General features: G+C 42.5%; 1 protein-coding gene across 1 annotated transcript in view; it reads right to left on the bottom strand.

Annotated features, from left to right (window-relative positions):
- ABHD12 (abhydrolase domain containing 12) overlaps positions 1-14,514 on the bottom strand; it is a 54,741-nt gene that overhangs the window by 17,794 nt on the left and 22,433 nt on the right. The window contains exons 2-5 of the mRNA XM_009331357.1: positions 10,079-10,203; positions 6,540-6,645; positions 4,003-4,122; positions 1,122-1,152 (exon numbers count right to left, since the gene is read on the bottom strand). Of these exons, the coding sequence (XP_009329632.1) occupies positions 1,122-1,152; positions 4,003-4,122; positions 6,540-6,645; positions 10,079-10,203 (382 nt within the window). The remainder of the gene's footprint in view (positions 1-1,121; positions 1,153-4,002; positions 4,123-6,539; positions 6,646-10,078; positions 10,204-14,514) is intronic.

The raw sequence follows: 14,514 nt of genomic DNA, 5'->3' as shown, positions 1-14,514 counted from the left end.
TGGGAGAGGAGTGGCTGGAGAGCAGCCCTGCAGAAAGGGATCTGGGGGTGCTGGTTGACAGCAGGCTCAATATGAGTCAGCAGTGTGCCCTGGCAGCTACTAGGGCAAACCGCATCCTGCGTGCATCAAACACGGCATAACCAGCCGGTCAAAAGAGGTGATTATCCCGCTGCGTTCAGCATTGGTGTGGCCTCACCTTGCATACTGTGTGCAGTTCTGGGCCACACACTTTAAGAAGGATGTGAAGGTACTCAAATGCATCCAGAGGAGGGCAACAAAGCCAGTGAAAGGGCTGGAAGGAATGTCCTATGTGGAGCGACCAAAGACTTTAGGTTTGTCTAGTTTGGAGGGAAGGAGGCTGAGGGGCGACCTCATTGCTCTCTCCAGCTTCCTGAGGAGGGGAAATGGAGAGGGAGGTGCTGATCTCTTCTCCCTGCTATCCAGTGATAGGATGTGTGGGAATGGTTCAAAGCTGCACCAGGGAAGGTTTAGACTGGACATTAGGAAGCATTTCTTTACCGAGAGAGTAGTCAAACACTAGAACAGGCTTCCTAGAGAGGTGGTCAATGCCCCAAGCCTGTCAGTGTTTAAGAGGCATTTGGACAATGCCCTTGGTAATATGCTTTAACTTTTGGTCAGCCCTCAAGCGGTCAGGCAGTTGGGCTAGACGATCACTGTAGGTCCCTTCCAATTGAAAATATTCTATTCTGTTCTATGATGGTGACTATATAGAGACTGGTAACATATGAAAGAGTACTCTTAAATGGTACCTTAAATCAGTATACTAGTATAATCAATGAAATTACGGCTGTGATAAATAAAACTTTTAATTTTTCCTATAAACTGTGTTGTGGAAGTATTCCTGGCAAGAACCTGGTTAGCTCAGTTGGAGCTTACAGTTAACAACAGCAAGTAAAAGACCTTTCAAATATCTTTTAATATGGGGAGGTGTGCTCATGGCTTACAGACCCCTTTTCCCATACACGCTTCACATCTAGAGGAGACTAAGAGCCCTAAGCTATCTTGCCTGTTGGTAGGGGGCTGTAATGAGCAGTCTTCTCAAGTCTGTGTACATCTGATGTGTTAATACAACTGCTTGGACAACACGTGCGGCCACTTACCTTGTAAAGCTCCACACGGTGATCCCCTCCTCTGGCGAAAGTGATTCATGAAGAGAAGAGGAAAAAAAACACCACCAAACAAACAAACAAAAAAACAAACGTGAACATTTAAGCTTCCAGAAACAGACTTTCCCAATTGCCTCAGACTTCCAGTTTAACACAAACATGCCAAACATAAGAAACACCATAACTGCTTTGTCACAGGCTTCAAGGAGACAGCAAGGCTTTGCTGAGCTATGCAGGACAGTTTTGAAGTCAACTTCTCCCTATAAATCTCTTCTCACAGCAGGTAAAGATGAACTTTTCAACCCACCCTCCTATCTGCCTTTTCCAAAGCCTGTAATACATCCAAAACAGCCTGTCCCTGCTGGCTTTACAGACCCTGCGCTCCTGCCACCAGTGCTGCCCCAGGCAATAACCCCTGCTCTCCAAGGTGTGACGCTCTCAGCAGAACTCACCACGTTAACCCAAGCAGCTGGCCCTTGGATTTTCTCACCTGGCTCCAAGCACAGGGACAGAAAGGACATGTGCAAAAGACTGAGCAGGGAAAACCAGAGTTGAACACTGTAAATAAGTCCAGGGGAAGAATCTGCTTTAATTTTTTTTCATAAATTGAAATCTAAACAATAAAATGGAAAGGAGAGTGAATGGGCCATTACGTGCTTTAAATTATATCCACAACATGACACGGCTAATCCACACTCAAACTTTAGTATTGATGTAAGAGTAGATTTACTACTGCACTCATATGAAAACTCTAAAACATTCACACTGTGACTGGTTTGGTCAGTGCAGCCTCTAAACCAAAATGCCACTTTCCAGACCTCTCTCTAAGAACACATGCACTTGCCAGCCAAAAGCTGTCAGCTCCAACTGTACTACAGAATACCTAATGCAGCCAAAAACACTCAGGGCAAAACACAAGGGGTTGCTTGTAAGTCATTTTGAATCATACAAGTCTGAAAGAAGATACTCTTGCTTGAAAAGTCACCCTTGACGTGCACACCTTGGTGCCTTTTCACGCATTCCTCAAAGTGCAACAGAGGAATTTTTCCTAAGGGAGCAAGTAAACTTCACATATTTGCCTCAGCTCCAGACCACTCAGGCAAACCAGAAAGCCAAGGCAGTGCCTTTTACTTATGGTTAATGCAGCCTGCATCAATAAAGCAGCCCTTTGACAAGAGACTGAATATGAAGTGTCAAAACATACAGCAATATATATATTAAAGCTGAAATGGCAAAGCCAATACCACCTCCAGCTTCTCTAATACAGAGAGTAAAGCAAAATGTGAAACAAGTAATCGATCCATAGCTCAGTACTTTACCTCAGTAGCACTTGGGGGAGCCAAGAAGTAAATCTAATCAATATGCACATAACAGAGATACTGGTCGCAAATAACCACCATTAAGCTGCACAATAGCTTCCATTAGTATCATTTGCTATGCCCAATAAAGGCAAGAAAACAAGCAAAGCAGTATTTGAAAAATAATGCAACAATTTGATTAAACCTTCTAATACATCAGCACAAAAAGACAAGGTCAGTTTCCAAAAACCCATCTGCTCGTGCATTTCCTGACTCCCAGCATGCATCTTCCACACCATGCCCTTGTACCAAAAAAGAACACCGCTAAGACAAGGATTTCGGTGAAAAAGGGCAACGTTCCTGTGATGTAAAGGCTAGCGAACCTGCACTACCAGCACAGCTAAAAGAGTTTCTTTGCTTTACATCATGGAACTTGTATTTCTGCAATGTTTCTGCTTTTACAGAGTATCTACGAGCAGACATCAGCTTCAAAAGATCATGCACTGGCACTCAAAACTCAGAAAGGGGCTGATACTCTTTGTAAGATGCATATTAGTAAGGAAAAAGACCATGTTCTAACAAATGAACTAAAGCACTGTATCATGCAGACATGTGGCAGTAAGAACATGATTCTGAGAAACATCCAGGAAGTTTCACACAGCGCTAGTGGCTTTTAGCATCCAGCAACAAAGTATAGAGAACCAACCTACTTCTTTAGCTGATACACATGGTCAACTATAAAATCACAAATTTTAGAAATGCTCCTGTTCCAGACAAATATCCTGTACATATGCAATGATGAAATAAGGCCAGCACGTTATCTTCCTCTTTCCTTCTGATTTTCCTTCCTCAGAATGTGTTAACTACTAAAATAAGCTCATGAAAGGAACTGGAAAGTTTATTTAATGCATGTAAATCACATATACAGAAGCACTAATACTATCCCATGTCTTGATTCAGAGACCACTACACTGAAAAGAAGTACTTCTCCCTACCTGATCTAGTAAGTGTCACAGCCTCCTGGCTTCTAGTAAAGGGTAAACTACAATATCAGATATCTCTGATAACCGCAATAAATCTATTCCTGCATTCAATAAATGGAGTGGCATCATTTCTTAAAACATGCTTTCCTTTTAAAAGAAAGGAGAAGCACCAAACTGCTTTTAGATTTTATTTTTGTTTTAATCACAGAATCACAGAATAGTTAGGGTTGGAAGGGACCTTTAAAGGTCACTTAGTCCACACACCCCCACCCCCCCCAATGAGCAGGGACATCTTCAACTAGATCAGGTTGCTCAGGGCGCCCTCCAACCTGACCTTGAATGTTTCCCAGGATGGGGCATCCACCACCTCTCTGGGCAACCTGTGCCAGTGTTTCACCACCCTCAGCGCAAAAAATTTCTTCCTTATAGCTAGTCTAAATCTATGCTCTTTTAGTTTAAAGCCGTTCCCCCTTGGTCCTATCACTACACGCCCTACTAAAAAGTTTGTCCCCATCTTTCTTATCAATGTGTTGAAGCTGTGGCAAGCCAGGAAAACACAGCACGAAACAAAGCCATCACTGACTTGTGCCTCACCTTGTTCCCGCATTGCCGTGCAAGTAAAGGATTACAGGATGGCTGGAACCCAAAGCATCTTCAAACCACAACTGATCCTTCCCTCGGGCATTCTTCCATAAGGCTGCAGGGACCGTGTGCCTGTATACAGAAGGAAGAAGTACATTGTCCTGTTGCTACTCAGTGTCGGCCACTCAAGTTTTGAGTTTTTCTGACCAACTCATTAACTCAGGATTACACATCTCACACACACTCCTCATATAACTGTCATGATTAGCCGACAAATGGCCAAATTTAAAAGGCAGTGGCTAGGATTATTTCTACATTTTCACCTCCTTCACCGTTGCCTTCAAAACTCAGGGCTGTGCAAGGCATCAAACTTCACAGGCAAACCCAAAGCACAATTACTGAACTTGCTACTGTTCTGGAGAAAGAATCTCAATTCCTCAGCTTTTATGGCACTTAATTACCTCAACTGACATACTTACACACCATAAACAAGATTCACAGCTAGGTCAGCAGATACTCAGAGTAATCAAAGTCAGCTGGTTTTGGAAAGAATGTTCGGTGAGCAAGAGGCATATCTGACTCCATAGTCAATCTGAGGAAAAAGAGGGGCTCAGGGTCTAATGAGAAGATCATGTATTTTATTTTGAGACACCAGGTTCTTGAAGGTATAACATTGTAGCTGGAAAAGCTACAATCTAGAACAGCCAGGAATTTTTAACTCACAGCTGTTCTTCTGTAGATAATATAGCTGGGCAGTCTGTTAGAATTCAATGCTGGCAGAATGGAAAGAGAGGAATGACAGACCAAAGAGAAGGTAGGCATTTATATTGGATAATTACTCTGGAAGACAAACGCTGAAAGCGAGTACGTGCCCACAACTATCTCAAATTGTTGAGAAGGGGGCTAGCTTACAGCTGTCAGAAGTAACTTAAGTACTCACATGCCTTTCTCCTCGGAAGAAAGACAAACTCTATCTACCACACCTTCCTCCCAGATGGCTCAGAGGACAAACGGACACAGGGGGAAACAACGTAAAAAGTCTACTTGCAGGCATGCAGCCAGCAGACACCGAGTTCTTGAGAAGGAAAAAAGCCCCAATAACTGTAGGACTCAACTTCTCCAACTGCTCTGCCTCAAGACTTTTGCAAGCTTATGAACAAAGCAGGCTGAGGATTTTGTTTCAGAAGTATACCAAACACAAGACCTTACACCGGCATTAAAGCAGGGCTCCACACTTTCATGAAAGCCTATCTCATAAGTATCAAGACAAATGACATGGACTCTGAATTGCCACCACACGCTGGAAGTTCTGTTTTAGTAAAGACACACTTGTAAGGGGAACAAAATAAAAAATCTCCAGATTGCAATCTAAACTTATTCAACAGCTTAGCAAGTAGAATTTTAATTGTCCAAGTGTAGATACAAACCATTATTTATCAGCCTACCCTGGAAAGACTGAACTGCCAGCTTCTAAACATGTTCTTTACCAAAATTCACTTAAAGGGAAGGAATCATCTTTATGTAGCAGGATATCACTGTCCTGTTCAAAAGGTCATATATTCTCAAGTGAAGAAAAAAACCTCTGCTGCATTAGTGGACACATACAAGTTACACACACGTAACTGAAAACTCCAAGTCCTACAGCTTACAGATCTAACATCACTGGCTGTATTAAGGAACAGTCCCCTTCCCCCCACACCTGACATTGTGTCTAGCCTTTTTTGCAGGTGTTTGCTGCTCTTGCATATACATTCAAACTGCAGGCACTTCTTTTTCTTTAAAGCTCACAGGAACTTTTCTGTGGCTTTGAAACTTCTGGTGTTGAGACACAATAGAAAGTGATCATGAGAAACAGATGCAGAAGCTGGTTTGAGCTGGTGTAATAATGACAGAAGCACTGAAAGCAGACCTTTTCAGACAGAGAACCAGTCATCTGAGCTGATCCTGGGTAACAAGAAGCTAAAATGAATTGCCCTTGCCTGGGACCAGAAAATCTTCTTCGTGAGGAAGGAATGACACATGAGCTCTGACACTGTCGCTTGTTTTGTTAAGAGAGTAAACTGCATGTCCCATTCCCACCCACTCTCCAAACCTTACATATGTTTTATACACAGAATATTCTTCCTCCTACTCTGAACACTTTGATCCTGTTTTCCTATCTTCCCCCACATTTATTTTGCAAAACAAAATATGAACAGCAGTTGAATGACAAAACTTCTAACTCTTTGGGTCTCATCTGATATGGAGGCATGATCTTTGTAGCAATGCAGACCCGTAACCTTTACGAGTCCAAATTATGAAGTTTCTCTGAATGCACAGGTTGTCCAATTGTGTTTCATGCATTACTGATCTGAGTTAAGATGAGCTCCAGAGATTTGCATACTTTTCAACATGAACTCGGTCACTTGGCAGAGGAAAACACAAACATCCACAAATCAGGGCAGGCAACGGTTGTCACATGCACAGCAAAAATACTGGATAGGCAACACTGAGAACAAAAAGAAGGATAAAGGTGCACGGCACATACTGCACAGAACAGGCTTCCTTACCAGACTCCGATGGTTACATCCTCCTCTGGCTGCAGGTAATAATTACAGGTGTGGTTTAAACCTTGATCCTGTGGTCTTTTCAAGTCAATGAAATACGGGACCCTCACTGAAATACAAAAAAAAAAAAGAATATGAAACCTTTTTAATTTGTATCTTTGTTTTCTTATCAAACTGCTTTACCAAGGCACTGGAAAGTTGTACAAACTGGTCCACTGTGCTGGGAAGACCTTATTCTTTTTGTGTGAAAGGATGAACTGGCTACAGTTGTGACTAAAATATGAACATCAAAGAGAGCAAGGCAAGAAGACACAAGCAACCATCAAAAAAACAGGGAGCAAGCTAAAATTAAGAGGTGGGGGAGGCAGACAAAGCTTCCTATGACACACATCTAACCATCTCTGCCCAGTCTGCTTTGTAAATCCACCAGACACAAGATAGTCACTCCTGCTGCGTCAATGGGGTGAGTTAGCTGATTTGGCAAACCTTTTACTGTTTGCGTTGTAGCTGTAATGGAAGTTACTGATGGGACAAACCCCCTGAGATAAAGGGTGCATCCCAGAGCTGTAACATGTTTCAGGACGACGTGGTTTCAGTCTCTATAATACAACAATCTAAAGGAGATACTGCATTATAGTAGCAGACACCACATTGCTCTTTTAAGATAAATTGTGTTAAACACTGTCCTCCTGAGCCTTTGAGGAGGATATGCAGTTCGTTAGCTCACACTCCAAAGCCTGTCAAATAATTGCCATATCTTCCAGACACTGCAGCATTTAAAAGAGATCATGTTAGGCTGGAAACTTTCTCTCTTCAGGAAGAGATCCCCGAAAACAAAATCATTACACCTCAATTCACTCTTCCAAATGTTTTATGTTCCCCAACTTATATAACACACAGTTGTTGGTTGCTTGTTATATTCAATGATCTGAACATGAGCAACATCAGGAAAGTCAAACATCAAACATTTTCAGCATTTTGTTTTCCCTTGCTTGGTTCACAAGCTACATCTTATAGACACTCTACAATGTGCTAAATGAGGGGATGTGCTTAGTCTAAATGCTTCCTTTTCCATCACCAATGCTGTATGGCCTCTCTAGACAGCCTCTGACATACCTAATACCAAGAGAGACGCTATAGAGATCTAGTGACAGTTTTAAGGACTCTCTTCTCCCAATGATTCAGGCTTTTCCCATAAACTTGAGCTCCACTCCAGCAGAACCAGGAAGTCTGTCTCCTTGGAATTTAGTGGCATAACAATTAACATACCAAAGTTTTCCTGCTATTGACACACAAAGAAGCATTGATAATATGACAGTCAAATCTCACTTCACTTACCCCCCCAAAATCACTGAACATTCCACAAACACAAAAACCAAGGCAGACAACAGCCGATGTTAACCTGACAAATCTGGCCCCTTAGACTGCAGATCTATACCTGTGCAAGTCTGTTTGCTCTTATGCAAAAGCACGCGGAAGAGTCCCAGACAAAGCATGCACGCCACCAGAGACCCGTTGGGTCACTGCGCTGTCACTGCAGAGCTCGGTGACGCTCTCACAAGGGTGGTAGATCCTCCAAGAGGACGGTAAGTTCTGTGGTTGAGGTCTGGACAGCCGCACAAGTCACTTCTAGCAGCGTTCTGGGAAAATTACTCAACTTCTCTGTGCCTTGATTTTCCCATTCGCCAAATCTGTTACGACTTTCTTGCCAGATTTTGTATTACAAAGATACGAACAGGAACATACCAACGTTAGTGATGGGGGCCAGGTAAGCACCTACCTCAAAGCAAGAGAAAAATATAGAAGTACAGGCAATTTTTAAGTATGGCATTTATCACTGGGATGGTCCATCTATTCTACACACACAGACAAAGAGATCGTCATCATCATCTTATAGGCATACATCACATGGAGATTTAGCACATCAAGGTTTTTTTTAGTGACATGTTTCAGAGCTATTTGGTATCACTCACAACACATCACATGACAAAAATCACATGATTTGTTAGTCATACTGATACACTAAATCTGATCTGGTTTGTATTTATGTTTCTAGAAATCTCAGTTTTCTGAAGACTTCCAGTAAATACAACTTGAGACCTCTACCCATGTACCCATGTATCTTGTAACCTGGAATAAAAGTCTGTCCACAAGAACAAATCCAGACATTGGTTCGGTTGCTAACAGTGGAAGCACGGCTATCGATCCATCTTTAGCTATCTCGAGAAACAAATGGAAGCACTTTCTCCTGAAGCTCTGCGCTACTGTTTTGGAAGCAAATCCCAAACTACACAAAAGAAGGAGAAAACAATGGCTGAAGAGTAGTGATTTATACTCAGAAGGTTAAAAAAACAATATGACAGGGCAAACCCTACACCACTCCTCTGAAGGAGAAATGTCACTCTCCAGTGGAAAAGAATTACTCAAACATGCCAATGTACTTCTAATAAGTGTGTTAGAATGCACTTTGTATTAAGGCAAATAGTTTTTAATGGGAGTACTGTCACAAATAAAATCTGACTGCCATTATATAAAGCAGCAGGAACAACACCGCAGTGATATTAGTGCAAGAATGTTTACAGAACAATTATTTTGGTCACTTGGGAATGAATAGAGGTTAGGAACTTCAGGGACACCTAACAAAGCTCTGCAAGGGCAAATTAAAATCATCACTGAAAAAGCAAGGTGATGAAAATGGAAGTAACCTGCATTATTTACGTTACCCAGCTGTCAGTTCTGACAATCAAGGCACAAAGAGCTGGCCCGCACACGTGCACACTTCACAGTGACCATGGATCCAAGGTGTTAGAATATACAGAGCAGGCAATCAAAATGACGGAAGTTATATAAAAGCAACATATCTGTAGTTGGTCCTTCTAGCTTCTACAATCAAAGGAAGATATTTTTCAAAACTTCATCACAAAACACAAGTGAGGTTTAAAGACAAATTTAGATCGCAGAGAAGTATCTCTCATAGTGATGCTCCATCATTTTCCATCCTGTGGATGCTCAGGCCTCCCTGGGCAACCTGGGAGCTGAGCCAGCTTGCCAGACCCACTGTACCGCCAGTTCGACCAAATGCAAAGGCTAAACAGACACAAGGAAAGCATTCAATCTGACTGCATGAACAGGCCTCTTCTTTCCCAGCCAGAACATTCTCCTAAAATGCTTTCAGGTGAAGAGTCACTGCCTGAAAAACAATTCACTGGATTTAATTTCACTTGCCTAATGTCTATTCATGCAACTTTGTTGAACCCTTCAGAAAAATGCATTCGACATATTGCAGTTTCCTTGAAGACGACCCTTTCGGCTGAAAGTTGGCTTCAGTTTGGCCACTGTATTTATATAAAGACATACTACAAAGACCACCAGAGCCACAGAGAATGCTTTCCAAACCATAATTTGGAGAACTTACAACCTGTGAAAGTTCATAGCCTTCACAAGCTGTACACATGCAGGGCAAAAGTGAAGGCGGACAAATGAGAAATAAAGACACTCCTCCCCTTCACCCTTCACACATCCCAACAGACCGAGTCACTTACCAAAGTTTAGGAAGACCAGCTTTGCCTGAATAGCAGGGCAAAGTTTTACTAGAAATGGAATGGCTATGTACACTCCCAGCAACCAGATTATTAACTTCCGCAATCGAAACCATAATCCGTATCGCCTGTATAAAAGAAAAAAAAAAAAAGGAAAAAAAAAAGAGAGAAAGACAGACCTGAATAAAGCAGGAATTTTATGAAGCAATTTTCACAACGATCTGTGTGCTTGGTGTATTTGAAAACCTGGTCATTTACTCTTTAAACAAAACTAACTTTAAACATTTCATGTAGCCTCAATTGTTGGAGAGAAGCAGAAGTAACCAAACTGTCAGCTGATGATATGCAGCTTAGAAAAGGGGAATAGAAACTCCCCACTGATTACATTTTAAAACACTCTGTAACAAGAGCTTTTTTCTGCTGATTTAACAGATTTCAGGATCTCTAGAAATGCTTATCACGTTTGTCTCCAAAAAAGTAGCCTGACTGCACTTCCCATTTAAATCACTACCAGCAAGATTTTGTTCAGTTAGATTTTCACATATTTTGAGGGACTATGTGTAATGAGACTGATAAAATTACACAGGAACTCACGTACAGACTGGAGCAGACATTCTACCTTGTCCAGCTAAAAGGGTTCATACCTCTCAACATCCTGGAAAGCAAATCTTTCTAAGTTATAAAACATTATGAAATTTCTTATCTGCAGCATCATTCTCTATGAGCCCAGACTGAGTTTCGAACAATTGCCCCAACACTTTATTACTATTTTCTCCTAAGTATTCTAACTGGGAAGAGTAAGCTACAAAAAAACCCAAACCAACAACACACACAAAAAATAAACCAACACAAAACCCGAACAACAGCAAAAAAAAACCCACAAAGGATCACACAGCAGCTAGTTAAGCAATTTTTCTTAAAATATACTTTATTGCCTCAGAATAATTACCACATACACACTCATGTGTATATACATGCATGTACGTATCAATAAAGGTATACTTCTAATGATGTAGCTGATTAACATTTTATGGGCAGAAACACTGAGGCCCTCAACTATCATTGCAATCAAGAAATAAAATGCATGTAAACCCTTCAGGCAACACAACTTCCTTTGCTTTCCAGCAGACAGTCTTGAGCAGGAACGACGTTGCACACCAGTGAGCAACCAGTTCTTGGTATCGGGAACTGCCAGCAGCTGAAAGCAGAGATCAGTTTTTCCAAGAGGTATGAAATTATTAGTCTCCCATTTGGTAATTTTAGGAGCTGACACACTGAACTTGCTCCACACTAGTGCTAAGAGGGTTTGAAAACTGTCAGCTAGTTGAAACTATTAAATAGAGAGCCTGAAGACCTCTTTTTTAAGCATTTCTACAAGAAATACGAGTGCATGGACAGAACTGGGATGGAAATAGTTTAATCATGCACCAAAATCTTCAAGATCTCAACAGCTTTTGTAGCCCTAGGCTAAAGCCAAGACTATCAGGAACAGTTTTTCAGCACAGGGAAAAAGGAGACACCTCCACCCCCCCCACCCAGATAAGTTTTTGGCATGATTGCTAGGGTACTCACAGGGAATAGGCTATCCTCCTATTCGTCCAAAACCTGCCTCCATCACACTACTGCCTGCCTACTGCCTGTCTCCTCTCACCCAGGAACCATATTCTGGACTTCAGAAACATCTACCATCAAAATCGATGCACTTTTCTTGACAAGCTAAAGTAACTGCCATTTTCCAAGGGCGGGGGGGGGGAAATATATTACTAAGACACTGCCAACCAGCTCTGGCTGCCACAAGCCTATGTCAAAAGGTTCAACAGATTTTAATACTTCCCATGGCAAACCTGACAATGAAGAGGTGAAGACAGACAGCAAGTCTTCCAGTGACATTTCCATACCCCAAGCCCAGTTTCCTAAAGTATTAAGGAAAGCAGAAACAGCAAAGGACTGGCAGAGGAAACAGTACAAAACAGGGGCTTTAGAAGAACATCGGTGAGTACCAAAGCCTTAGACTGACCCACCTCTGCCCCATGGAGAGCAGCAAATAGAGGAGGAGGAGGCAGAGGTCCCGAGTGCACAAGCAGTAGCAAGCAACACAGAAAGTCTGTCTATGGTTGTGGTCTTTGAGAGGGGCCCAGTAGACGTACTCTAGAGCCAGGGCCTGCAGAGCAATCCACTGTGAAATCCTATAAGGTCAGCTAAATACACATGCAAACCCCACAACTTTGGAAAAAACCACACAACATTTTGCTTGGACTAATCACAACTGATCACAGCTCTCTGCTCTCAAATTAAAACCAGCTTTCCACAACCACCCCCACATCAGCACCTATCGTCTACTTCCATCGCTGGAACGGGTTTGTGAAAGAGGAGGGGAGATGACTGAACGGTAGCCGATGTTTAGTTGCTGAGCAATCAGGATATAATTTAGTTCTCTTCAATGAGAAAAGTGTGTCTTTTCGCTAAAACTTTTTGTCTCGTTTGGCTGGTTGCTCAGAGTTAACACAACCTTGCAGTTTCCTCTCGCCCCACACTTGAGAGGTGACTGCCATCACCACCTTCCCACTGAGAACGGTAACACGGGTGAGCAACCAGGCAGGATGGGGCTTTCCAGCAAGCTGTCCCGCCTGGGGCCCAGATCCAGCTGCAGCCAAACAGAGCTCTCCTGGACGACTTTTGTATACGACAGGATTTCAGACCTACAGAAAAAAACACTTGCTTAGAAAGGCACCAGAATCAGGCCTGAACTCTTCCAGGCACAGCCAGAGCACATCAAAACACAGGCTCTTCAGGTGTCTGGGTTGCAAAAGCACTTAGCATAACCTAGCCGTGAGCTGGAACCAGGAACAGAAAACGCTGAAGACGACATTGTCCAAGTAATGCTGTCAGAGCTCAGGAATGATTTTAGTTTCTCTTTTTTGGAGACTGAACTGAGACATCTCTTCCTCTGCTCTGGGACCCCACACCAAATGCTAATCGGTAACCTGACGCTTACACCTCATCTCCAGGGAGATGTCTACTTAAAATGCAACCAGGGCAAAGCCTCTATCCATCAAACAGCTTCTCTTCTCCTGATAAATCTAAGACAACGTGCTGAAATACGCTGTAAAATTATCAGGTAGAGTCTTTAGCGAGCAATTTAGCTAAATTAAACTGCTCTTGCTCTGCAGAAAAGCTGTTTCAGGAAATAAATACCCTGCACAGGGAGCTTTTGGTGTGTTCAGGCAAAAGCAGCAGCAACATACTTTTCACACCCTTTTCACGAGGAAACTCAGTCCATCTTAGCTGGAAAATACAAGTGAGTTAGAGAATAAGCAGCTGCAAACTGAAGACATTGAAGAATATCATAAACAGATTTCTGGGAACAATAAAAGTAATGTCTAAAAAAAACAAACAAACAAAAAACCCATGCCAACTCAAAACACCCAACCCCAAGTCACCCCAAAAATAAAAAAAAATTTCCACTGACATCACATGTTCTCCCTTCATTCACCAACGGCTTTTGCCCAACTTCTGGGTTCCGTCCAAACACAGGCAAAATCTGAAGTAGTTTTTGCTTCATGCAGGTTTCTGAAGTGGATGTGAAAAACACATTCTCTCTCCAGATATACTTAAATCTGAAAGAAGAAAGTCTTTCTTGCGAGTGCAACATCAGAAACAGAAAATTTTCCTGGTAATTTACACCTGGACAAAGGTCCTATATTCACTCAGAACAAGCATTTTGCATTTGGGCAGACAATAAGAGTATCTGGCCAGCGAGGAGGAGCTGGGGGTCCTCTCATGACAGCTTCTCCTGAGTGTGCTATCTTTACCAGCACTAAGGGAACTGCAGGCACGAACATCCATGGAAAACAACTGCCAAACTAAGATTTAACTACTGCAACGTCACACAACAGGGATTTCAACCCATGGTCCACAATCACAGTATGTCTGCAAAGAGCAAACAAGGCAAGCAAATTTACTACAGGCATCTTTCCATTCACAGCACCAGCGTTCCTCCCTCCTCTCCAGCAAACTCGGGAGGTTTCATGAACAGAGAGAGTCCAATGACCACACTACTGCGGCGCATCCTGCATATAGACTGAGATTAAAATAACTTCCCCTGCAAAGCACCTGAACTACTTCTGTGTCAGAAGTATGCCAGAAGAGTTTCAATTAGGATCTCCTTATCAGCTGTGCTACAAGGATGAAAGGGCAGGCCAAGGGTGAAACAAGAGACTGGCATCATCAGAGCTGCAGTTGAGCAAGAACAAAATTTATCAGAAACACACACACTAGGCTTGCAGTCCCAAAAGGACCTACAGACAAATGCACGTACAGCCCACATGGCCTTTGTCATCTAGCAGAGGCAACGGTAAAACAAAATGCTCACAGACACCCAAGTATGAGACTACGTTTGTTCAGCAAATGCTGTTTCTCTGCCTTCCTCTGGTGTCCCT

Source organism: Pygoscelis adeliae, unplaced genomic scaffold (genome assembly GCF_000699105.1).
Source record: "Pygoscelis adeliae isolate BGI_AS28 unplaced genomic scaffold, ASM69910v1 Scaffold259, whole genome shotgun sequence".
NCBI classification, from domain to species: Eukaryota; Metazoa; Chordata; class Aves; order Sphenisciformes; family Spheniscidae; genus Pygoscelis; species Pygoscelis adeliae.
This window is presented reverse-complemented; position numbering and strand designations above follow the sequence as displayed.